Source organism: Sinohyriopsis cumingii, chromosome 3 (assembly GCF_028554795.1).
Source record: "Sinohyriopsis cumingii isolate HCF-2022 chromosome 3, ASM2855479v2, whole genome shotgun sequence".
NCBI lineage: Eukaryota > Metazoa > Mollusca > Bivalvia > Unionida > Unionidae > Sinohyriopsis > Sinohyriopsis cumingii.
In genome coordinates, this window is record NC_142963.1 from 43,824,496 (window position 1) to 43,850,170 (window position 25,675).

General features: G+C 34.5%; 1 protein-coding gene across 1 annotated transcript in view; it reads left to right on the forward strand.

Annotated features, from left to right (window-relative positions):
• The first annotated feature begins 1,688 nt into the window (after positions 1 to 1,688).
• Positions 1,689 to 25,675, forward strand: part of LOC149802772 (uncharacterized) — a 78,903-nt gene continuing 54,916 nt past the window's right edge. The window contains exons 1-7 of the mRNA XM_089952199.1: positions 1,689 to 2,045; positions 14,005 to 14,041; positions 16,771 to 16,935; positions 19,584 to 19,742; positions 20,767 to 20,916; positions 21,465 to 21,632; positions 21,923 to 22,090. Coding sequence (XP_089808325.1) covers positions 1,971 to 2,045; positions 14,005 to 14,041; positions 16,771 to 16,935; positions 19,584 to 19,742; positions 20,767 to 20,916; positions 21,465 to 21,632; positions 21,923 to 22,090 — 922 coding nt within the window. The 5' untranslated portion in view covers positions 1,689 to 1,970. The remainder of the gene's footprint in view (positions 2,046 to 14,004; positions 14,042 to 16,770; positions 16,936 to 19,583; positions 19,743 to 20,766; positions 20,917 to 21,464; positions 21,633 to 21,922; positions 22,091 to 25,675) is intronic.

The window sequence follows — 25,675 nt, forward strand, 5'->3', positions numbered from 1 at the left end:
CGGTTGCACGAAATATTACTTTAATGGGAATATTCCGCACAGTTGGCATCAACTAGCTTCAGAGAAACAGAAAGTTAGGATGATAAACCACCCCATGGAAGACTCAAATTCTATACCTAAGGTATACTTGACTGAAGACCGATCCCACCTATTACTTCAGGCTAAGCACGACATCCCTGAAAGATGTCAAATCGACTTTGATTACGGAGCGGCCAACGACAGAATATCCAGCACTGGTGGCGTTAATTATTTTTTGGCAGACTAAATGCAGCATATTAACGCCGGCACTTAGCATAAATAATAATAGTCCTCAGTAAATCTTTATTTAACTCAGACCAACTAAATAAAACATCAAAACCAAATTATACTCTCTCAGTCTGACTTCGTTTCATATAAAATAAGGTAGTACTGCCAGTCCAAATGGTACGTTTCAAAAAGTCGATGAGGCATCTGTGTATTCAGCTGACAAATCTGTCTGTTGCCATTGCTTGTAACTTAAGATTAAATAGTATAAACAAATTCAACTCTCAAATTTTTAAACTCGACAATTGTACGTTCGCTGAGATTGGCAATAATATAGATCATATAGCTATCATAAACTCACTTAGATAGGCTTAAGCTATGTACTATGTTTTATAATTTCAGGTAGTTCACTCGGGGAGACAGCTTCATCATAGAGTGAAAAAAAGCAACGTTTAGAATTGTAATTGAGATCGGCTGACGGTCTCCCACACCTTTCTTCAACCTATATAATACCCGTGTTACGATTTTATTTCTTTTCATTTGGACAGCGAGGCAGTTAGCTAGTAAATTATTAGTGTTTCAGAACCAGCTATTGTGAACGCCCCTCACAATGTAGGTTTATGTTGGCCCTTAAAAAGACCGTTTTGTACGTTTTTTTCTGTTGCTTGCGTGAATCTTTGATTCTCATATCCAGCACTGTTATCTTCATGAAAGCTGCATGTGTCCTTGTGGAAACGTTCTATAGTGCCTAAGCAAAAATGTCCACCAGAGCCATGCATCCGAAGTTGTTGTATCTCACACAGCAATCAAACATGACAATAAGTCGATATATGGCTCTCTTCAAACAATACCCTCTCATCCCTAGATAATGGACATTACCACGTTCGAGACTACAGGCACATCAACGCTCAGCATTGGAAGTTATTTGGAATACCAATGGAATTCAGTTCGATCGATATATATATATATATATATATATATATATATATATATATATATATATATATATATATATATAATATGCCCTACAAACGTAAAATGATAAAAATTGTCAAAAGGTAATTTTAGGAAAACAAAGTATTCGAAATAACATGAATAGTTTTGCATTTATTCCAGCCTTGCCTGAGTTTACATTTGTCCATAAAGAAAACCATTTTAAACAAGCCTGGGTTTATATTTGTCCATAAAGAAAACCATTTTAAAATACTTCCTTGTTTCACGTGACGGTATGAAATCTTTTACATAACGAACAAACCGGTTGTAATACAATACGCGAAACCTTCTTCATGCTGTATTCCTTGATCATAAGGATTCGTGTTTCAGATCTGATGTTACACACGAAAGAAAATATAATATTTAGCGCGAGTTGATGAGACACGTAGCAGAATGATTCACTGCTGTAGAAGGACACTAGATAAATGCATGTCATGGTCCGTATCACACGACTGCATTGCTATTGACGAACACCTAGCGTGAATACAGGTGGAAATAAAGGTTCCTGCATTTCTTACACAGGGTGTGAGGATGCGGAACACTCGAAACAGCAGTTACATTAACTGCCTAAGTTTTACCAGGATTGTTAAAATTTGACAGTCTGACGTGGAACAGCTATTGAGATACCGGGTGGGTACTGGACATTTTCTGATTTCGTTCGAAGCAGTCAGTTGGAGGTGGTTTGAAAGACTTTATGCCAAACAGTTAAACCGTATGTGGACTTTTATATTCTCATGATGGCTGGTTGGCACTATATGGTCAGTCTGGTTGGCGTTTATGTACAGTTATCAGGGATCTTCTCACAGAACGTAAGCACGGTAATATATATATATATATATATATATATATATACAAATATATATATATATACAATAAATAAATGTTTAGGTTAATATATATGCTGTTCTTATATCGTACCCAACGTCGATCATCTTATTACATTTAAGCGTCGTCTGCTTACTTTAGGAACCAATGCTAGGTTTTAAGTCATCGATGCACATTTTGTAACATATTTTGCGTTGTTTATGCCTTAAAATAATGGTTTCTATAGACGAGAGAAAATATTTTTTCCACGTGTTTGGAAAGGCTAGAAAAATCCCTGCCTTAGAAATAAGATTTGTTCCATTGTCTCTGCCAATCTTGACCCAGATATAGATCCTATCCCCCTCTGTGTATATTTTCCTGTCCTGTACAAATGCATTGAGATGGCTCAAACCGCTTAACGTATATCATGCACTTGAATTTATATTTCCAGAGTTATATTAAAGGTGTACTTTGAAAGTTAGCATATTTCTTTCTTCAAGTCACATCCACAATTTTCCTGTGTTGGTCTAGAGGTGCCTGTCTTTAGTTTTGTCTACATGTAGACATGTACATGTACTAAATGATACATCTGAATATACAAGAAAATAAATTCAGATTATCGTCCATTTCTATAAAAAAAAAAGCATATTCGGGGTGGGGTGGGGTGGCGGTGGCTGGGAAAACATATCATATTTGTAGGCAAGCCATTGTAGACGCGAAACCTTTGCTACCATGTGTGATAAAACACGTAATGTACTGCTAGTAACAGTTTTGGTTTAAAATCCATTTTGTTCCCACTTTACTGCATGGTACAGAAATATGCGACTCAGACATGTTGATTGCATTATTTTTTCTTCCTTGTACCCAAGTTAGGGAATATTTTACCTACAGTCAGCGTAGGTTTTGAGCTAATACAATCAAATATTCACTTCCTGTTCATAGTTTCAATAGAAAGTCGGATAGGTGTGTCAATTGCCATCGCTGCACGTGTCATTATATTGTAAACATGTCTTTTTTCCATACACTCTACTATATTAACATCCTACATTATACTATTGATTATTTGAAGAGTTTTGTCTCTTTTTAAAATAACATGGACGTTTTTGCTATTTGAATGCATTATTAACTATTTTATACCATAAATATAGACTGATTTTATATCACAACCACGGTGAAAGGTATGTTTATACCATTTAAAGTGAATTGATTTTGTTATTTCAGCTAAACCTGTCCCAGACTATTGCACAGGATCGAATTAATAATATGTTAAGTTTAGTATCATGGTTTTCATATTCAACAACACCCGCGAGAATAAAAAACTGACTCGAACATGACAGTGTTCAATACGAGTTATAAATAGTCCGTGAATAGTTAAACATTCAGTCTACCAATGTTTTGTTTAGCTGTTACAAAAAGACAATTATTGCAATATAAAATATATAAAAATGTCATGTTAATATCTTTTGTCATGGAAAGATGATTAACTTACTAAGGATTATACATATACTGACTAAACTGGTCAAACACGTTCAATCCCTCTCTTCTCTCTCTCTCTCTCTCTAAAGTGGCGCACCTTTTATTTTGTTGTTTTGTTTGTTTTTCTTTTACTAAAAATAAGCTTAATTTATTTTGAACTGGGAAGTGGTGGAAGATTGAATGGTCAGTACAAGCAGATGGTCACCCTTTTCGTTCACAGAATTAGGGCAAGATTGCGTTTACGGTATTTAGGATACGTTCTTCTACTTGTTCCTCCATGACCAGATATATGTTCAATTAAATTTCCTAAAATGACATTAGATGACATTCAGAACAGTCATTTATTATTCAGAGTTGCTTACCTGTATGTCGTGTTTGAGGGCCTTCTTTTTCTTTAGACATATTTACTTTTGACTCGTGTTGCTAAATTCTTTAAATGTCTCCAGCGTGACAGACATGGTGTGGTTGCACAGATTTTTTCATTATGATAAAAAAGATGATTTCATAAACCTACTGGTTGAGTCTGGTTGTGGTGTGTAGCACGTGCTTGCTGAACATTGGTTAATTAAAAGGGTTAGAACTTAAATTTTGATGTCGTACACCTTATATTCCCACGTTATTTTGTCTGTGTTAGTTTGAGATGACGAACGGCATCACAACGAATAATGCTGATACCTTGTTTGGCATATGATAATCTAAGAGGTCTGATCATGTTCGTGAATGGATTTTATTCATATTTTGTATTTTTCAAAGGTACAGATACAATTATATATGCGTGTAAACAATGAGGTCCCACTACTGAGTTATTTCCAAGATATAAGTTTGATCCTATCTTAGCTAGACCGAAACTAGTTGGCTTTTCTTAGATGGCCGAAACCATTATGCCGCAGATATTGCATGTATAAAAAAAAAAACTGAATGATAAAAAGGCCTAGCTAGTTTAGAAATTTTGTGTATTGCTTTGTAGGCATCAGATCACCAGAGAATAAAATGGTCGGACGAGAAAACATGATGTTTACTAGAGTAAGAAAACATGTTTAGAAAGGTCATTTTGATAAGATAATGGTAGGCTTAAAGGCCCCCAACGGTACGGTCATGTAGGGATCAGAAAGCTAGGTGAACAAGATTTATTTGTCAGAATATACCCAATATTATTTGTAGACTGACAGTGATGGGTGCCTAAGAAGCAACAACTTTGGTCGCAAGATATCCGAGTTTGTTTCCTGTATATTTTTTTATCGGGTTAGGTTGTCTATGTCTTCTGTAGTGAAACGTTTAAGAAATGATCACATAACTGTACATCTTACAAGGTTCGTTATAATTTCTTATTCGTGTATGTTTTGTGTGTCAATTCCTAAAGTTTCTGTTATTATAGTCTCAATTTCTAAAGTTGGGCCCATATTCAGTCTTGCAATGCCTTACTTAAATATACTGTTATTTACCAAAATTACCATAGCCACATTGTTCTTTTTAGATCTTTTAATAAACTGCATTCTCACTATTTTCTACAGAAGCGGCCGTATTTAATCCTTATTCAGATTTGTTTTTACATAGCTATGCATACTTATTATTCACTTGGTTTGTTTAAATATTTGCAGACTTCTCCAGTTAAAAAACACAAAGCAAATAATTTCCAATATTGACTTGCGTTGAAAAATACCCACATAGCTTTATACACGTGTTTATCAACATTTTTTCAATTAGGACCCGTCAGTCTTAGAAGAAAGTGAGGCACCTATCCCATGTAACCAAAATCGACAAATATTGGTTTTATTTGGGTCATTTATTATACGGTCATTACATAACTAAACAGAAGACACAGGCTACATTAAACTTAATGGATACAGGCGTTATGCGCACAAGATTTGTGATAATGAATTCTAGATCAAAAGAGTGTGATGTATTTTACCTGTAACAAGCGAAGCAGTCCTACGTGCTTGACTATATAGATACCTTGCCTTTTTCATGGTTTGGACAGAAATTGAGATATTAACTTAATTACGTGAGCTCATAAAACTGCATTGAATAATGTAAGTATCTTAGAATCGGAATGTATCAAGTGCGACTTCGTCAGAACATTTCAGGAAAGAACAGATGAACATAAACACGTCCCAGATTCGTATTTCATATTCAATATATCAAGCAAGGAAACGTTAAAGTTTTTCTCGCTAATTTAACAAATGCGTGAAATGGTCTCTACGGCAATATGTCAACATTTTAAAAATAGATTAAATTATTGAGATTTCAATATTGAATTTCAGCAATTGCTGTACAAACAGAATGGTACAAACATAATGGTACATTTGTAGTTCGTACGACATTGATATTTTAAAGTTTACTAGTCTAAACTCAATTCAATTTTGTCTACGATTCTAACCTTTTATATTTGCCACCTTTTTGAAGACAAATTTAAATTCGGGAATCTCTTTGGTGTATCAGCAAATCTGTTGATTTTGTCCAATTATTGGTCACCTGCGGACAAAGGGATGTAGACTAAGCTAGATTTGTCATTATGCGTATCGTAATGGGCTACTAATGGAGCAACCATTGTGCCGTGAATTGCTTACCGTGTCGGTGGGGGAGAGGACCCATATAGATTGGTAGAGTGTAATATATTTGTTTCCGCTTAAATGAATGCACTCTGTTGGCCTCAAGTAAAGGCATGCGGGTCACACCAGCTTACAGCGATGGCGAGATTAGTTTTACTGAAATCCAGAAATTTGAAGGTCAGCGTTTAAGGAATTTCATACTCTTTTGACTAGAAAATTACAAAAGGTATGGCCTCTGGAAACGGTGTCAATCAACAAACAACTCGATGCTATCACTCTGTGTGGCACAACGTCATCAGTTAGCGTAAATCTCTGTCACCATTTGGGCTTCAAGGCGTGTCAGGAGTACGGATGAGAAAATATTTTTCGTCTAGTATGAGATACAGACAAACAGATTATTAATAGAAGGAGACCTGGTCTCAGATTGATCAGGATGATACTGTTTCAATTGAAGGAAACGACGCTGCTTCTGAATATAAAATCAACAGATAAGAACCAGAAAGCAATGGAGCTCTTGCCTGTTTAGTTACAAAAGCAATTCAGAATCTTGCTGAAGAGACAAAAAGAGCAATGAAGTTCAGCCCAGACCGATTGTTTTGTCGCTAAAGAGCCCACTCATATAGCCTGCTTCACTCAAAGCGGTTTATGGAGATACCCAGTGATATATCTCCGTCAGTATCCTTGGATGACAGCATAGACTGCAGCAGTAAGTCTAAGGTACTCCAAAATGATCAATGAAAAGAATGTACCATATTTTTTATTAGATGGTAAGATTATAATATTCAAGCAAACTCTTCAATAAATACCGACGTCTGCAAGTATAAAAGCCTTAAGAGTCCTCTGATACATCGAATTGGATGATCCTATAAAGTCTCCTACTTCTACCACTCTATGTCTGACACAAAAAATACAGTGGAAGGGACGTTCATTTGACAAATAATAAAATCAATCTTAAGCTTAACCAAACTGACACAATAGCAGTTTGAATACAAGAGACTCACTAAAAACTCGCTTGTTAATGTTGAGAATTTCATGACCTGGAATAACATTTCAAGAAATACTGATAAAATTGCTGGAGAAAAGTTTATAAGGATAAATAGCAATATTGTTATGTATATCTATATTATGTGACTAATCCTGGTCATTAATTGAGTTTAGCTCTTACCCGCGTACTAATTGTTTTGAATATTTCTCTAGGATGTTAGATTATATATTTAAGATCACTAGTAATTAGAGGTAAAGATGTTTACAAATGTGTCGCTTTATTTAGAAATTAAGAGTGTTCTAGAGGCAAGTTGTTTGCGAACTTCTTTCAGCAAATGACCATCATTTTTGTTTGGTTATTGTGTCTTAGCTTTTTTAAATAAATGTTCTTTACTTCAGAATTACTTATTCCTTTTCTAGGAGTAGTCTTTAGAGGAATCAAATTGAGTTGTGTTTCAGTTGAAAATTCATAGGAATACTCTAGACGTTTTGACTTGTGATATAACGTTTAGGATTTAGCTTATCATACTCTAAGTTCTTTTATATTTCTACTCTTGTATTCTTGGGAAATAAATTATTTGTTGAATTTTTCAAAACTTATTGATTTTTACTCTTTTTTATTACTTAGTTCAAGACCATAGAGTTTTATCGTAATTTGGGGACTTGCCCGGGATACGAATTTCATTAAGATATTTAAAAAAAAACACAATTTAGTTTCGAAATTTAAAGTTAAATTTACCTTCCTTCAAAATTTTCTTAGTACCCAGTGTTTTGTTTTCACATAGTTGAGTAATCTTTACTGTAACCAACAACCTTTTACAATGTCATCTAAACTAGAGATTTGTGTTTTAAATCCTACAGAGGAAGTGTTAGAGTAATTGAAAAAGGACGAGTTGCTTGAGATAGCGAGACAATATGATTTTTTTTTAAAGAGAAGGTTACTTTAACGAAGCAAGAAACAAAAATTATTTTGGTATATTATTTGGTGGAAAAGAATGTTTGGTTAAAAGTGCTTTGGGTTTCAGTTCTAAGACTTATCTGGTTCGGATCGAAAACTGAAAAGATTGCGGCTTAAAGAAACCAAATTGAATTAGACTTTAGTAAAGCTTGAGATTCAGAAAGAAGTGATGCATTGCAGAACGAGGGGAGAGAGAAAGAGATAAATTCAAAATCAGAAAGAAGAAGCCAGTGTAAATACAGATAGAAAAAGAACAAAAAAATACAATGCAAATGCAAAGAGAAGACAGAGAAATGCAGTCTATATTAAACGAATTAAAACTGGCAGACGGAAACACTCTTCTCTTGGGAGTTGTTTTTACATCCTGTCCAAGACATTCGCTGCAATAGTAAACGTTAACGAAATATATTTATCGAAATAGGTAGATTATATTGTTATGCTTTACCATGTAATGCAGATACATGGTAAATAAATTATGTGACACAGGTTTAGGTGCAAAAGAAAGGCTGAGATCCATTTCGCAAAGTCGGCGTGCAGCAAAATATTTGAGTGGTTAGACCTCATGTATGAACATTAAAATTTTCTTGCTGCATAGCCAGGTAGGACGACGGTAGAAAAAAATAGCATGCCCGAGTCTTTGAGTAGGTTATATCCAAACTGTAGGGTTAAAATAGATTTTTGAGATTTATCATAGAGGTATTGAAGTCCTTAGGGTAATACAAGTAGAATGTATTCAGACTAAAAGTAGCATATGACATGGAAAATGCTGATTGGTATTAGTCCCAAACACCACGTGTCAAATCTCTCAGCTGGATGTATGACTGATAAATAAATAACACAATTAAGTAAGAAAATTAAGTGGACTAGCAGCCAAATGTTGATGTGTAGATGCTATTATGAGAGATAGAGGCTTTGCCATGGCTGATTCGGTTATTCCAAAGGCATTTAATTAATTTTATTGTTTCTACAAAAAGTTAAAAGGAGAAAAGAGCAAGCGACAAGTGGAAAGAAGGCGAATTTCTATAAATCGTCTTTATGGTGAACGAGATATCCCGATTTTGAAATTTTTCAGAATAATTCAAAGTGTAGTGTCCATATCAATGCATGAAAAGTGACAGGAATGGCATTTGTTATGGGAGTGTTAAGTAATGTGTTTACTCCATCGATTCAATGGGAATCGAAAGTAAAATCCCACAATAAATAGCACGTACCTGAATGTTGTATTTTTTTTCTCCATCAATTACATATATATCGTTTATGTGCACATGCATATAAACTGTAAACCGATTTATGTAAATTTCATGTTTTTATAGTGCTATAAACGTGCCAGACATATCTTATTTTCATTATTACAGTCTTCTTTGGAAAATCTTCCTTTTCCTTACTGTTGATTGGAAATGTTGACTTCAGTGGGAACATTTTAAAGCAGAAAAAGCTTAGGTTACAAATATTCTTAAAACCTGATACGATTATCTGTAGAAATAAAATATTTCTATCATTTTTATGGTTACTCTGTTACAAATTTAGTGAATGTGTAAACTCATTATTGAACTTGTTAGATTCTTATGGTCACATTGTCTCACATTTCTCACCGTCATTCCCTTAAACTGAATCACTGATATATACTCTCACATATTATAATTATATTCTTGCATTTCTGGTTTCTTTTTATCATAAAATGATCACACACACACACACACACACACACACACACACACACACACACATTCTATACTTTTTGTAACTCAACATTTTTATAATTTGTATTCATTTATTGCAAAGTGAAATGATCATCTCCAGCTGGATTTCGTACGTGCTTAGGGTCTATTTTAAGATAATAAAGAACACAAAAGTTTATAGGATCTATAAAGAAATGCTTGCGTATGTGTTGGCAGTTATGAAAAAAATAACATTGTTTAATAAATATGTTCACGAGATTCGGTCTTTTTCCCATTGGGCAGGTCAGTCAGGTGGTATCTTAAATGAATTAATTTAATTCCTATGGGATGAGTTAAGTCACATGTAGGTATATTGGACTGAGTAGTAAGATCTCTCACGTGGGGTATACAGCAACATATAGGTAGCGATCTACAATTTCGCATTTAGAATTTTAAAGAAAAAGAATATTCTCGAATTTCCTCACTTGTTATACTGGCTATTTAAAAAAGCTTGTATATCTTAGATATTGTTCAAAGAACTTTTAATTCCCTTTATTTTGGTGTATGATTAATGGGTATAATATGGGTAATAGAGTATACAGCATGGCCTTACTCCAGATGTGCACATTTAAAAAAAAGTGCTAGCTCCACTTGGTCATTTTCAGTTCCTGAACTTCAGAAGTACATTGTGAAAGCAAGAGCCGATAACTTTTTTTTGTTTGATATATTTGGTAGTTCATTCATTGCACTTTCAGAAGCTGGTATTGTCTAGTCTGGCAAAATTCATTTTCACTATTTGAATAGTTGCTAATGATAGTGTACTGGTTCTGAAATTTATACAGAATTTTCAGTTCTTTTGTGCTCTAATAAAACATTTTTTCAGGATTAGTTTGAATTCACTTCGCAATACTGTTAGTTCCTGTTATATTTTCATTTGTATATTTGATAATTAAATTATTTGTTACATTTTAAAAATCCTATTGGTTTTGGTTCTTTCTGTTACCTAGTTTATGACTTCATTCGTAGCAGAGCTAATAAGAAATCCTAATAATATTTTATAAAGTTATGCCATCTTGACCGGGCCCAATGTTCACAAAATATCTCAAATTTCCTCATATTGAGAAGGTTAAATAATGCTATTAATACGTATGTTGCAGTCATCACATATAAATAATACATCGAAGGAATGAATAATGTCTTGTATTAATTTGTATTAAAGTTTGAAAAATCCTTAAAATCTTAAGAATTCAAATGTATTTTCAAGGTGCAATATTTAAAGTTATGGAGTTACTTTCATTTGTTAACAATCTAGACCGCTAATGATGACCTCAACATTAAGAAAAGTCATGAACACGACGATATGACCACTTTAGTTGAAAAAGAACATTGTGGGAACTATACAAATTTCAAATCTTGTAAACATGCCAAGCAATATAACCAGGGGCGGATTAAAGCTCACTGGTGCCCTAAGCACTGACAAATCTTGGTGCCCCCCTCCTTTCCACGTACACCTGGGAAGATAACCCTAGGGTGCACCATAATCAAGAAACAGAATATTTTGATCAATTTGCACTAGTTTTATCAATTTTTTTTACAAATCTTCATTCGTTTTTTTTTTCTCACCCTTTTCTCAACTTTCTGGTGCCCCCTTTGGCCCTGGTGCCCTAAGCACGTGCTTAGTCTGCTTAATGGTTAATACGCCCCTGAATATAACATCTATTGTATTGAATTAAAATAGATCCTTAACAAAGTAAACTCATTCGCATTCTAAACTTATGTTTGTCGAAACAAAAGAATTCACACAACTCATGTTTGGTAATTGTCAGATGCCCATCTGTATAAGAGTAGGCATAAGTGTGTTCCAGAAACTTTTAGAATCGTTTGCTGCTTTAAGTGGATGTATGTTCCAAAGTCGATAGGGGCATTTCACTTTAAGCACACTATGATTTGAACTAAAGCTCAGACAGTTTACTAGACGGTCAGGACATATTCATAAATGAGGTTGGTATTCATTCACAATATGCCCGTGTCCATTAACTGTAGTAGGGGTGGATTTCCCTGCTCTTCTCCATGAAGATGTTGACAGTTGCATCTCGAGCTTGCTGCTATATATTAGAGCACTCCCATTAAAAGGCACAATGTAGCTAAGAATACATCTCAGTAACTTTACAGGTGGTATGTCAAGTATAGTAGTAGCCGATAGTTTTCCCAAACAGAAGCCGTCTTGCGTCAAAATCGTGCCGAAGTTCATAACATACTGTCACTTTGGTTTTCTGTGAATTCACTGATCAACGTACAATGGCCTTGTGTATTGTTCAGGAAATCAAATCATGAGAGAAACAATAAGTACACTCAACATTATGACGATTAATAACTGCGTCCATGTAGCAGAAGTTAGTGTGTGTTGGACTATCAAGGCAAAATAGTTTTGCTTCTTGAACATTGGATATTGCCTGATTCCGCCATGACATTAATTTATACGTGTTTTTTCTTGAAATCTCACCACAGTCAAAATATTAAGATACATTTTTCTTGTAGCATTAAAGTCGTATATTGGAACTTTGATGGAGGAAGATTTTTAAATTTACTGAATTCCTTGTCTTGTGACTTCCTGTGTGACAGAATCCTCGATCGAGATTTCTTCATTCGTGTGATTTTTGAAATGGATGTCTGCCTTGCAATTTCTTTGACAACATAAATAAAGCAACGTGATTAAATGGGCTGAATGATTGCCCAACTCTGAAACAAACTGCAGATCAATTAATCCATTTTGCTGCCTTCCAGCAGAAAGGATCACGTCTTTTTTAAAATAAATCAGTCACATCTCAGTTCATTTACCTTAGCTTTAGCTATAATATACAGTTAACATCTTCCAAAACATATACAGTAGTAACAACTTGTGAAGTTTCATGTAATTAAGTTGCTACAGGTCGAATTACCAATTTAAGGTTTTGTTATGAATGCATTTGAGAACTAAATATCATAAACTTTTTTTGTTGTTGTTGTAGGGCTTAACGCCATTTTTCAGCACGCGATTGGCTATACATGGCGGCCAGTATTAATGGTGGAGGAAGAACCCGGGAAAACCCCGGAAAGAACCACCGACCCACGAGAAGCTACTGGCAGGCTTTCTCACATACCCACATTAGCCGAATCCGAGACTCGAACCCACGCAGACAGAGGTGAGATGGCAGTGATCCGTAACGGAGAGCGCTTTAGACCACTCGGCCAAATATCATAAACAATATGTGTAATTTGTACATTACTTGGAATGATACATGACGAATAACTTCTTATTTAAACATTTAATTACTTTTAAATGATTTTATTATTAATTAACTCGATGTCTGACTTATTAATTTCTTTAGTTTTTCATTAATTAATATGCGGGCATAAACTCACATGAGTTCTTTCAGATTATACAAAATTATGTTTGCCAAAATTCTTAAATTATATGGATTCATCCTTAAGTGTGTAATTAGTTTCAAATTTAGTTTTATTTTCATCTAATCGGATTAAAACGTACATGTATTTGTATATTATATGGCTAGTAATGAGACATTATTTGGGTATGTTTTGGTATATCTGTGTACGTCGTCCTGCTAATAGGGTAAATGCACACATCTTGCTTGCATAAGATATAATATGGAAACCTGACATAGCCTACATAAGTTAGAACATGGAAACCTGACATTCCTTACGTAAGATACAAAATCGAAAAATCGCCCCTCAGTGAAGGTCACAGATCGAAATCTTACAAAGCAGTGCTAAGTGAAGACTGTTACGTTTACCATCTTAACTGTATAGTTAAAAATGGTTTTAATTTTTTTTCTACGAGAGGTAAAAGTGAAGTGACTAAGTAAAATACGCTACTCTACTTTGAGAAGCAAAAATTTCCGAATGTTTTTTTTCTTCTTCTGAAAAATGTTTCTGTGATGACTAAGATTCAATAGAATCTGAAGTGATATTCGAAATACATGCGTTTTTAGTGTCCTTCTGACACTTTATAAATTTCATCTGCCGAGACCAGTGATAATAAAAGTCAAGCATTATCATTGCAGATCCGGAACTCTCCCGTACTAGAAATTTTACAAAGCAACAATAAGCAATGACTGTACCATATGTCAACATTAACGGAAACATGGATAATTTATTTTCAGCTTCATCACAATTAAAAACTAAATTGCAGACGAATAAAATAAATAAAATAAAATTAATACTGACGAATTAATTGAAGCATTACTAAGATTTGAAAATACAATTTCTTTACGAGATATGTTAATAACTCTAATACAGTACCTTATGCAAATTAGTTTGTAAATATCAATTCTAATTTCAGTGTACGACAGGAGGTGGAGTATTAAATGGACAGTGTCGTAAGTATATGGTCATTGTAGTGAGAAATGAAACGTACGTATTTTGGTTCTTGAATAATTAAAAAATGAACCCTTGAATTGCACTCCAATAATTATATTTTTGTGGCCTTATCGAATGCAGTTTAATTTTCCTTTTGACTGATTAGCAATAACTTTCCGAAATTTTTTAAGGTCTTAAGGCTGCCAGGTGTGACCAAAAAATCTGCATTGATGATAGCAACACAGTTAACAACATGAACGTATCATACTCAGAAGCTATCATAAAGACTAGCGAATGCCATTCCACCAAAGGGAGCATTTATTTTGAGTCTGCCTTGGAGGAAGCTTGACTCTTTGGTGTCCTTGTGCGTGTCCGTCCAAATTTCTGTACGCGCCGTTGATTAACATTTTAAAGTAAAAACATTTTTAACTCCTTGATACCTATGGAAACGTCATCATTTTCAAGGCTCAGACTCGGGTTCAACATGCACGCAACGACCATCTTATTTTCTTAAAAAAAGAAATTCATCTATACCGATTTGAGACAGTCGTGAATCGCTTATTATTTCCAAAGGTGCCATATATTTTTCGTTGACTTTATTATTTTCATTTCAAGCACTGAGCTCTTGCCATTAATGAATCATTATAAACACATCCGTTTTCAATTTTTCAATAAAAGACACTAGTCACAATTACGTCGCCTTATGTACGATTTCTCCCCCTTTGGAATTTTAACATGTTCGACCCTGTTAAGAAACTACTTTTTAGTTTGCTTTAAAAATTGTGCGAAGTCAAATTTAGAATGTGTGTGTGTGTGTGTGTGTGTGTGTGTGTGTGCGAGCATATTTCTTCGGTTAGAGGCTCAGCGACCTACCTTTAAATTTTTTCGGTATTATCAAGGAAAGATTCATGCTATAGCTTTATCCAATATTTTTCCAAAAATATTGGGGAGGTCAAATCTGGAAGCATGACGTGATCACGGTAGAGTTACGTGTACATACATTATTTCACTTTGCTAGCATACCAGAAATATGTGAAGCCGGGACTTACTATGTAGATAACAGACACAGCGGAGGTTTACAGTGATCCTGCGACCGCTCAGATGGCCTAGTGGTTACAGCGTTCGCCTTGGATGCGGAAGTTCACAGGCTCGAACCACGGCAGCGTCATATCAAAATACCTATAACAATGGTACTAACAGCTGCCTTGCTTGGCGCTGAGCATTAAGACAATAAGAGGTTAGTGTTAGGACTGGTTGGCTTGGTGTCAGGATAATGTTACTGGGTGGGACATGATGCTACATGTGTGCGGCATGATGTCCCAATGCTAGACATCACTAGAAACTGTCACAATGCAGACGTCAAAACACACACACACACACACACACACACACACACACACACACACACACACATTGAGGAATGCTGGAACTGTCCATACGGGACATACCAGGATTTGTCCCAGTGGACCTCCTGTAAGACTTGTCCGCTAGTCACAAACACACCCTTTACTGGCGCCACACATTACACAGTGTCGAGGTATGCCTCGAAATTTAACTAAAAAATGATTCGTGTTAACCACTTCATGCATATATATATATATATATATATATATATATATATATATATATATATATATATATATATATATATATATAGTTCGAAAATATAACGTAGCTTGCAAGGTTTGTATTTGATATTTGATATGTTTAGGTTAAACTTGAAAAAGGGGACACTTCGTAGATTCATCTTGAAACTCCATTTTTAGGTGAGAAAAAAGATTAAACATAAATAAAACAATTTCGTGGATGTTTGATATTAGGATTTATATCAGGACTGGTGCAATGTACTTTACGCACATGCACATTTTAATTACGAGATCTTGTAAAACAAATTCTACTATGCAGGAAGCAAATATGAAAAGTAGTTGCCTGGGATATCAGATGAAAAGCATAATGCATAGCTTGTCAAGATCAAACGAGTACATTTTAATCCGGCAATATCTGTCGGTTAACATTCTGTCTGAAGTGTACCACCAGTCCATACAATTTTGACAACCGAGAACTATCAAATGTCTCGCTTGATCGAGAACCATAGAAATTATTTTTTTTTCTTCAGATTACAATAATGAGTTCCATAAAATAAAAATACTTGCTCAATCCGCAAGTAAAATTATAAGATGTAAAAGTACGTACTCTCATACCTCAAGTCAGCGAAAAGCAGAGAGCATAATATCAGACAGCTAAATAAACCTTACCTAAATAGAAATCAATCAAAGGAGTGTACCATATACTATGGGCATCACAGTGATGTCGATATTACAGAGTCACACTGATTTTGCTATTATGGCGTCACTCTGATGACGATATCACGAAGGAGCTTTTAATTTAAATATCTGTAGTGATTATAGTCAACGAGACTACGCAACATATAGTAGAGTTGTTCAATGCTGTCATTTTCAGACGTTTGCCATTATTTGGCAGGCTAACTCTACATCACTAGTCTAAATCCAACAAAGACTCCGAATGTTCAATAGGAAAACAGATTTTGCTTGCTTCGACTGGCTTATATGTGTGTGCTTTGCTTTTTCGTTTGCAATAGATGAAGAATGTGAAAGATTTGTACATATTATTTCTAGGTTAATGATGCAAACAATTAGAGGGGGGGGGGTATACTATATACATAAATGCATAGATTATAGTGGCTTTAGATAATTATTTACATCTTAAACTTGACTTTAATTTATTTTAGTTACTGTGTGTGACTCTGGAACCTACTTCAACGCCACAACTAACGTATGTATCCAATGCGAACTTGGGTTCTACCAGGATCAAAATAATGCGACGTCATGTAAATCGTGTGGAACTGGAAGAATTACTCTGATAAGGGGTTCACCTTCAGATTTGTATTGCGTGGGTAATTGTCACATTTCAACTGTTTTAACAGCTATAATAATAACAACAATAATAATAATAATAATAATAATAATAATAATAATAATAATAATAATAATGCGAGAATGTGCGTGCGTGTGTGTGTATGTGTGTGTAAGAGAGAATATAATTAACAGTATGGAAATTAATAATGCATTGAATTTAAAGGTGATGAATTAAGCATACATTTTTAACAAACGGAAGATTCTGTCTCTTTTAACATGCGGACTAGATTTTTAATAATCATACAGACATGTGTTAAGTAGAAAATCTAAACAGTGTTAAGAAGAGAATCTAAACAATATTTTTGTTTTCTTCTCTTTATCTTCTACTTGAACAATCACAAAAATTACAAATGTAAACAAACATACAATTACCTGCACGTGTCCCAGTTATGAAATAATCTCAAAAACATCTCAACAAAATGTAATTATTCAAAAGTTGCGTCATAGTCAGAAAGCACAGCTCTCTGTGATACGTCTACCTTTATGCGGCGACTGTTTGTCAGTTTTATCCTCAGATTTACTAAACGACATCGATTTTTCAATAATATTAATATAAAAGAATTTATCAGACCATATTTTTCGTTGTTGAATATCACTTCTTAGCATCATCATTGCTGCATATGGGACCAAAATCAGCTGGTCTACGGTTAATAAAAAATTGTATTCTTCGACTTATAAGACTTCTTTTGTTTAAAGTCCGCAAACTAAGGTACCGATATTTTGTTCTAGCTACACCTTGGCGGATCAGTCAGATATTTCAGTGCGTTGTCCTAGCGAGATCTATTGGATTTCATGAGTATCTTCCGATAGTACGTAATGTCATCTAACCGATAGCGTGTAACAGCGGTGGATTGTACATCGGCCAATAATCGTGGAAGCAATTAACTTCAAAAGGATACTTTGTAAGTTTAACATCGAAATTATGACTACGTACCAGAGAGAGGCCATTACAGTGTATTTGATTGAAAGGATGTATTTGTTCAAACACGGACCGGAAGCGAAAAATTGTTCATTTTTCAGTTCATTCTAGGTGTGTATTTTCCTTGTCTCGATCATGTAGGAACAACTGTCAGATTTGCACAACTTGATTTTGATTCGATGCGGTGATATCACGACGAATAGAACGGAATTCACAAACCCCAAAATCGGAAATATATGATCGATCCGCCAAGGTGTAGCTAGGTTAACATATCGGAACCTCGGCTGGCGAAAATGGTTACACCTAAAACTGAGAATTGTTTTCAAATAGCAAATTCATTTGAAGATCAAATATTATATCCGTGCTGAATTATCTGTCTATAGATGTGTTGTAATCTTAACACTATCCACTTCATTGTACAAACCATGCAGTGTTATTACATTATCCAGGTAGACACCAATTTAAGTGTTTAATTAAGTTTTCCATGAGCTTGGGGGAATTTCTAAACAAGCTTTGAAATCTTGATTCCCTTAGTCTTTCTTACTTTGTCTGGAGTTTTTAAATTTTTTCAGTGGCAAAGTACTTTGTGTTTTCCTCTCTGTCATGTTTGGTGTCACATTGCACACCAGCTTCGTCTGAGAACTCACTAGCAAACATTGCCTAAATCTTGTTGTAAACCTCCAACTCGAATTTCTAGGTGGAAGAAACCGTGAAATGCCCACTAACTTTTCGTCGCTACTTACAGCCATACATAACTCTTCCATTATCATTAGCCGCAAAAGCCGCCATTTTCACCCAATATGACTGCTTTTCATAAAATTACAGACGTGTGTTGACAGTTCTGAGTAGTTTAAAAAGTGTAGTAATAAATCATTCACATTGTTTTTGTAAGTGGACTATTATTGACTATTTCAAGTTGTAAAAGTAGTAGTTTCAGTTAGGGTGTGCAATACGGAATTTTTAGGTGTGCCAGACTGAATCACAGACATGAACGTCTGTGTCGAACGCCATATCAGCCCTGAGAGAAGACACGGGTAAAAAAATACCGGAAATTACTTCCTACTCTTCAACCATTCCAGGATGCTTTAGTTAGTTAATATTTGTGTTGAGGCATTCAGATTTAGAATATTGATATGAAAAGTTCCAAAGCAGACTTAAGTGACTTTTCAGAACACTAAATAGTGAGTGCTTAGTCATCTCCATATTTTAAAATAAGATAGTCAGTATTATTAATATAACGTGCTTGAACGTTTGAACTCTTCCTAGTCATATGGAATAATATCCCCACAGATCGTATGAAAATATAAAGAGGAGGAAATCTCCCTGTCGATAACCGCTCTTAATATCACACCACGATGAGCGTTTTCCATTAAAAATTACATCTGCTTTTATATTCATGTTAAATGTTTTGTATCTGTTTTGTAAACTCCTTGCCAAAATTAAAACAATGTAAAACATTATCAACAAAGGGCTATGAAAGTGAGTTAAAAACTTTTCTCAAATCAACTAAGAGAAGTCTAAGTCTGGGGCTGTTTGTCAATTATATTATTAAACTAACGGGTTAACGTTTGTAATTCAATATAATATAAAAATTATATAATTATTGGTGATATAAATACGTTATTGGAATGTATTTGTCCATATACAAACATTACACACGAAGTACTCTGTAGATATTTTATTTTATCAAAATGACTATTGTTTTAGTACCGTGCTCAGCCGGCAGATACCATACAAGCACTGTAAATACAGCAGCATGTGCGGAGTGTCCGGTTGGTCAGTATCAGAACGCGTCAGGTCAACAGAGCTGCATGATCTGTCCATCAGGCAGAACAACCTATCTCACCGGTTCCGCGTTGTGCTATGGTAAGTCGGATATCTTAAAAGTCATAACGATGAAAATAAACTAGCATATAGAAATAGGGCAAAGAAATTAAGCTAGAATATATAAATAGGACAAAGAAAATAATTTAGAATATAGAAACAGAATAAAGAAAATAAAGCCAGAACGAAACGAGAACCGTTGCCAAAGTTGTTTTATATCCGTTCATATAATAATGTTTGTTGTCTTGAATAAATCTAATAAGCTTTTATTTTTTATTGCATGTACTTGTTTTCCGAATATGAGGGTAGGCAGACGAAACTGTTGCTTTTAATTGTTCCTTAGTTTTCAAAAGATAAACAGAAGTTGCCAATTATCATAAAGGTATAATTAAGGACGTAAGTAGGCGATTGTAAAGTCCTAAAATAAGAAATGAAGAGGGAAAGATTGAAAGAAGTAGAAGAAACTAAAGCGCCAAGAGGAAAGAAAGATTGCCCTAAAGTTATTTTGATGTCAGTCCTTACATTAAATTTTTTAAGTCTTGAAGTGAATAATCAGTCTATTTTGGTTTAGAAAAAACTAAGCTTAAACTTTTGATTGTTTCTGCTTCTTTTCTGAGGATGAGAGTTGAAAGACAGAACAGTTGAAAATATGTTTTCATTTGTTCCACAGATTTCAAAAGATAAGTGTAAAGATCAATTAATGTTCCACAGTACGGGTTCTTTGTTAATCAAATCTCACCCCACTTCCAAAAAAGAAAGAATAATACATACAAATTATTTTAGTAAAAGGTATTATAAAATACATCATTTATTTCAGAAATGTATGTATTAATGGGACAAGTGACACAAGCATTAAATTCAGAATTCAGTTTTTCTGTCTCACATATCATCTTTTATCTCTCTCTCATTGAATCCGAGTGCTTCTGTTGCATGCATGTATCGATACAAGACACCGTTCAACGTATCTACTCAGATAAATGTTTTTTGTCCAACGTAAACTTGAAAATACTAATAAATAAAGCAGCCATTGAGTTGTCATTAAATTGGCACTTCTCTTCAATTTTAGATATATGTAATGCGGGTAGTTTCTTCAACACAACTCTTGTGTCTTGCCAATATTGCCCACCTGGACAATATCAACCAAACACTGGAAGAGCGGAATGCTTCATCTGCCCACCCGGTTACGTTTCAACCACAGGATCAACACAGTGTCAAGGTAGATATGTTCTAAGACGTGTCTTTGAAACAAGATGATATTTTATTTATTTAATGAAGAGCTGTCATTGATACTAGAGGCTTAAACTATTTCAGTAAATATTCTGAATACACTTGATTGTTCGTTGATATAATGTATATTGTAAAGTTGTCAATATCTGACTTTCGCGGTCTTAAAAGTGTGACAAGTAGAATTAGCCGTTCATTAATTAGCTGTCTCACTTGCTGTTCAGGAAGTTGTTATTTGCACAACGAATGGTGCGTTCATAACAATTAAATGCCAGAAAACTATAATACATGTTTATTTATGAAACGGTGTAACAACGTAAACAATTTTCTTTAAACAGCTCTCAAAATTTGAATATCTGACATGCCTGAAACGATGATGCATTTAGTGTACAGTTCTCTCATCCAAGTTCTTTTGTTGGTCGGTAGGGGGACATAATTTTTCATAGATCGATTGAAATCTTTGCTTTCTATAATGGGATAATATTGAACAGTACTCAAATCTACTGACGATGCTTGCTCTTTCCACTCTTACATCGACAGTGTTCTGTAGCGCTGGACAACGTATTGATAATCGAACAAGCCAGTGTGTGCCTTGTGAGATAGGGACCTACCAACCAGAAACGTCTCAGACAAGCTGCATATCTTGTGGAAGTCCCGAGAATTGGGTCACCAACAGAACCGGATCTACCAGCATAAGCGATTGCTCTTGTACGTTACCTAGAATAAATAGCACAAACATCACGATTCAAAGAGGGTTATAAACTTTACTGTATATTCATCGAATCTATTATGTAAGATACATTATATAATGATGTCAGTAAGAACGAAATCACGAAGTAACTGCTATGCTGTTTAATTGTAGCATATTTGCCTTATGAATACAATATGGGTATACTTTAGGGCTTCCTAACCTTAAGGCTTTGCATTTTCAATTACTGTATATGAAATGCTTGCAATAACGAGAAACTAGGACCATGACTTTCTTTCTATACTTGTAGTCTTTTGTCCAAGCGGATACGCTAAAGTTGGCATAAACAGCTGTGAATCGTGTCCAATCGGTACGTACAAGGACAGCGCAATAGACAGATTTGGATCATGCCAACCATGTCCTCCTGATTCGACCACAAATGGAACGAGGACAACATCAATTGCTTTTTGCAATGTTTGTAAGTGAATTACTCAAAGTAGATTCAAATAGAAGTGTGTACGTTTTTATTGCATTAAAATCAGTGATCACAAGGGAGCCTTACATGTGTTCATATTAAACAGGAAATCACTACTAAGAGCGGAATCATACAGTTTATGTGTGCCTCTTTAATACATGAGATCAAGGTTAAAATATATATTGACATGCTCTCTTGGTCTCTCCCTCCCTCCCTCTCTTTCTCAGAGACAAAGAGTGCACAGTAAAAGAAAAAGAGTGTAAGGCAACATGCTTTGTAAAATTTAACAATTTATTTCTCTAGAATACAAAGTGAAAATAAGAAAAAAGAATTTACGATATTGCAAATTAAATCCCGGAATAATCAAAGAATTACAAACACAAGTCTTGTAATTTAAAGTCCTGAATTAAACTCAGAAAAAGTCCATAAGAAATCCCACAACTGAAGGCGATGCTGTGTCTGTTGTCGCCTATAGAGTGTTGATGGGTCATTAGTCTTTTATTGAATCACAGTAATATAATTCCAGGTTTGAATTCAGTAGAAATTACAGTGAATATCCCTATCCAAGAATTGTATCACAGCATTTTTGTATTTCCAGATAAAATAATCACCTGAATAAAACAATTGAAGAAATAGATTGCAGCCCGAAATTATAAAACAAAACTCTGGATACAACATACAAATTTATTCTGTTAAAACATAAAGCACGAATGAGCAAAGTTAGCACTTTCTATAAAAACCATTACCTAATGGAAAATAACCTTGTAGAATGATCTGATGTTTACAAAATCAAAACCATAACCTGGCGTTTACTAAGAAAATTCCAAAACTTAGACCCAAATAAACATATTTGCTTCTTCCATTAATGATGATCTTGATATTAAGCCCATGCACAGAGAGAATAATATAGCTATTGTATTGTTTACACTAAATAAAATAAAAAAATCAATCAGGCCAAGAAGAAATGAACTCAGTTTTAGACAAGGTCAAGTCCAGCATAAAATGTTACATTAAAATAACATGTAATGAAATTAAAAAAATTTAAACGAAGAAACAATTAAATTAAACATACATAACACTTCCTCTCATAAAAATAAAGATTTAAACAATAAATCTTTCTTTTAACTTTAAGTAAAATATACACGTGGAAAAAATTACATAAGATGAAATCCCATGAATGACGCAATGTGCACATGAAACAAAATATTTCTATACACGGAAAGGACATCTGCTATTAAATGATCTTTTCCCTTGATATGCCCGATAAAGTTCATCTGGAGTCACGAATGTCGAAATTTCACTTTCCCTATCCGCCAGTGGTATTTTTCTCAATCTTTTCAGAAGGTCAAATTTGGTGACATAATTCGCATTTTCAGTTCAATCAATGCAGTCATCGAAATTTGGTAATGGAAATGAATATGTTTAGACACACTGTTCACCTTTCTATAATCAGTGCAGATGCAGAAAGTATTATCTGGTTTCGGAACAAGTATACATGGTGAACTCCAGTCACTTTTATTCGGCTCCATAAAATCATCCTCCAGCAAATACTGAATTTCTTTTTTTTCTTCAAACATTCCTGTTTTAGAGGGTTCATCATGTACGGGTGTTTTATCACAGGTGTGGGATTTACAATTTCAACGTCATGGTAGTTTTTGTTTTGTATGAACATCTTAAACTAAGTGCTCATATTCAAGTAATAACTGTTTTATTTCCTTTTTCCTTATTGCTGCAAATGTGAACGTTCTAGTCCAGATTATTCATAATTTCTAAATTCCGAAGATTTGTTACTCCAAAATAGGTAGAGCCCGATTGCTGGGAATCTTGTTGAGGCACACATTATGGTCAAGACGTATTCGTTATTTTACTTGATCTTAGGTAAGGGGCCGACACAATCTACCATTATTCTGCTAAATAGTTTGTCAAATGCAGGAATAGGTTGCAGATGAACCGTAAGTATCTTCTGATTGGGTTGCCCTACCATTTGACAATTATGACAAGATGTGCAGTATTTACAAACATCACTTCTAACTTTTGGCCAATATAAGTGATTCAAGATCTTGTTATAAGTCTTATTAATCCCTAAATGACTAGCCAAAGGGGTTTCATAAACAAGACTAAGAATTTACTGTCTGTAAGATTTTGGAGTTACAATTTGATAGTTCACTGACCATTTGTCACCAGCATGTACCTCAGGTGGTCTCCATTTTCTCATAGGAATCCCATGTTTAATGAAATAATAAACAGGTACTTCTGTGGCTTCAGTTTCCCTAATGACTCTTTAAAAAAGGTAGGAGATTGCATGATCTTTTTCCTGTTCGAAGACAAGTGATTGTCGTTTGTCGCTCTAATTAGAATAAAGAGAATGAGTAGTTCAAAGATGATCACTGTAATCAGTACCATTTGATTCATCCAAACGAGGAGTGAACGTGATGTCATTAAAAATATGACCAATACATGCGTCAGCTAAAAGGAATACCTTCCTGAATAATGTCATTTTCAAAAGCTATCTTTGCCATAGTCCTGGTAACTGCACAAGCTGGGTATAAATCAGGTATTTCTTTTTCAATAGGATCGACGTTCTGATCCAAACCAGTCTTGTCAGTTGCAAGTGGATTAACCACAACCTTATTTTCAGCTATGCCGTTGACAAGTTACAAATGAATACCATCAAAGGGTAAAGATAACGCTGTTCCGACTGTTCCTGGCCCTGAGACTCTCATGACCAATTTACAAAATGGAGAGGAACATTAACAAAGCCGCACTATATTCCCTGAATAAGAACACTGTTGTTAGAAGAATATTTTTCAAACAAAGAAAAAGTAGATGATAATTAAAAAAACTGTGAGAAGATCTTGTGTCCCTTAATAATTTTTTGAATTGGATAGGATTAGTCGAATCACCCATGAGTGATATAGAACCCTTCGACATGAATGGTTCATGATTCTCCATAATAAAGTCAGACTGGGCTTTATTAGACCCAACCAATGTGTTGGTTTAAATAAATGACCGTGACCTTGACCTCTTAGAAATAAGAGAATTCGGAATAGGTCTGTCTTGGTTCTGTTACATATTTTTCAAATTGTTGAAATCAGAAATAACGTGTCCTTTCTTCTTACAATAGATAAATGTTGGAAGAGATCAGGACTTCTGACCATTTGTATCAGAAACTCGAGTTCTAAAACTTGTGCAAATTTAGATTTGGAACGACTCGTATTAGGCTGAAATACTTTTTAAACACAAGACTTATTAGTGAAATACTTACTAACATAAGAAACTGTATGAGCTAAGGAATACTCGTCAGCAGTACGGACAGCATTTTCTAAAGTTTCGGTCTTATGCTCATCAAGATAAGTCTTAACATCACTATGGACGCAATTCTCGAACTCTTCAAGTAATACGAGTTGTCTTAGTGTTTCGTAATCATGATCAGCTTTCTTAGATAAGCGCCACCTATAAAATAACTGCTCTTTTTCTCTTGCATATTCAACCTGAGTTTCTGCGGCTTCTTTTTAATAGTTCCTGAATTTATGCCGATAATCCACAGGGACTAACTCGTAACCCTTTAAGATGCATTCCTTAACCAAA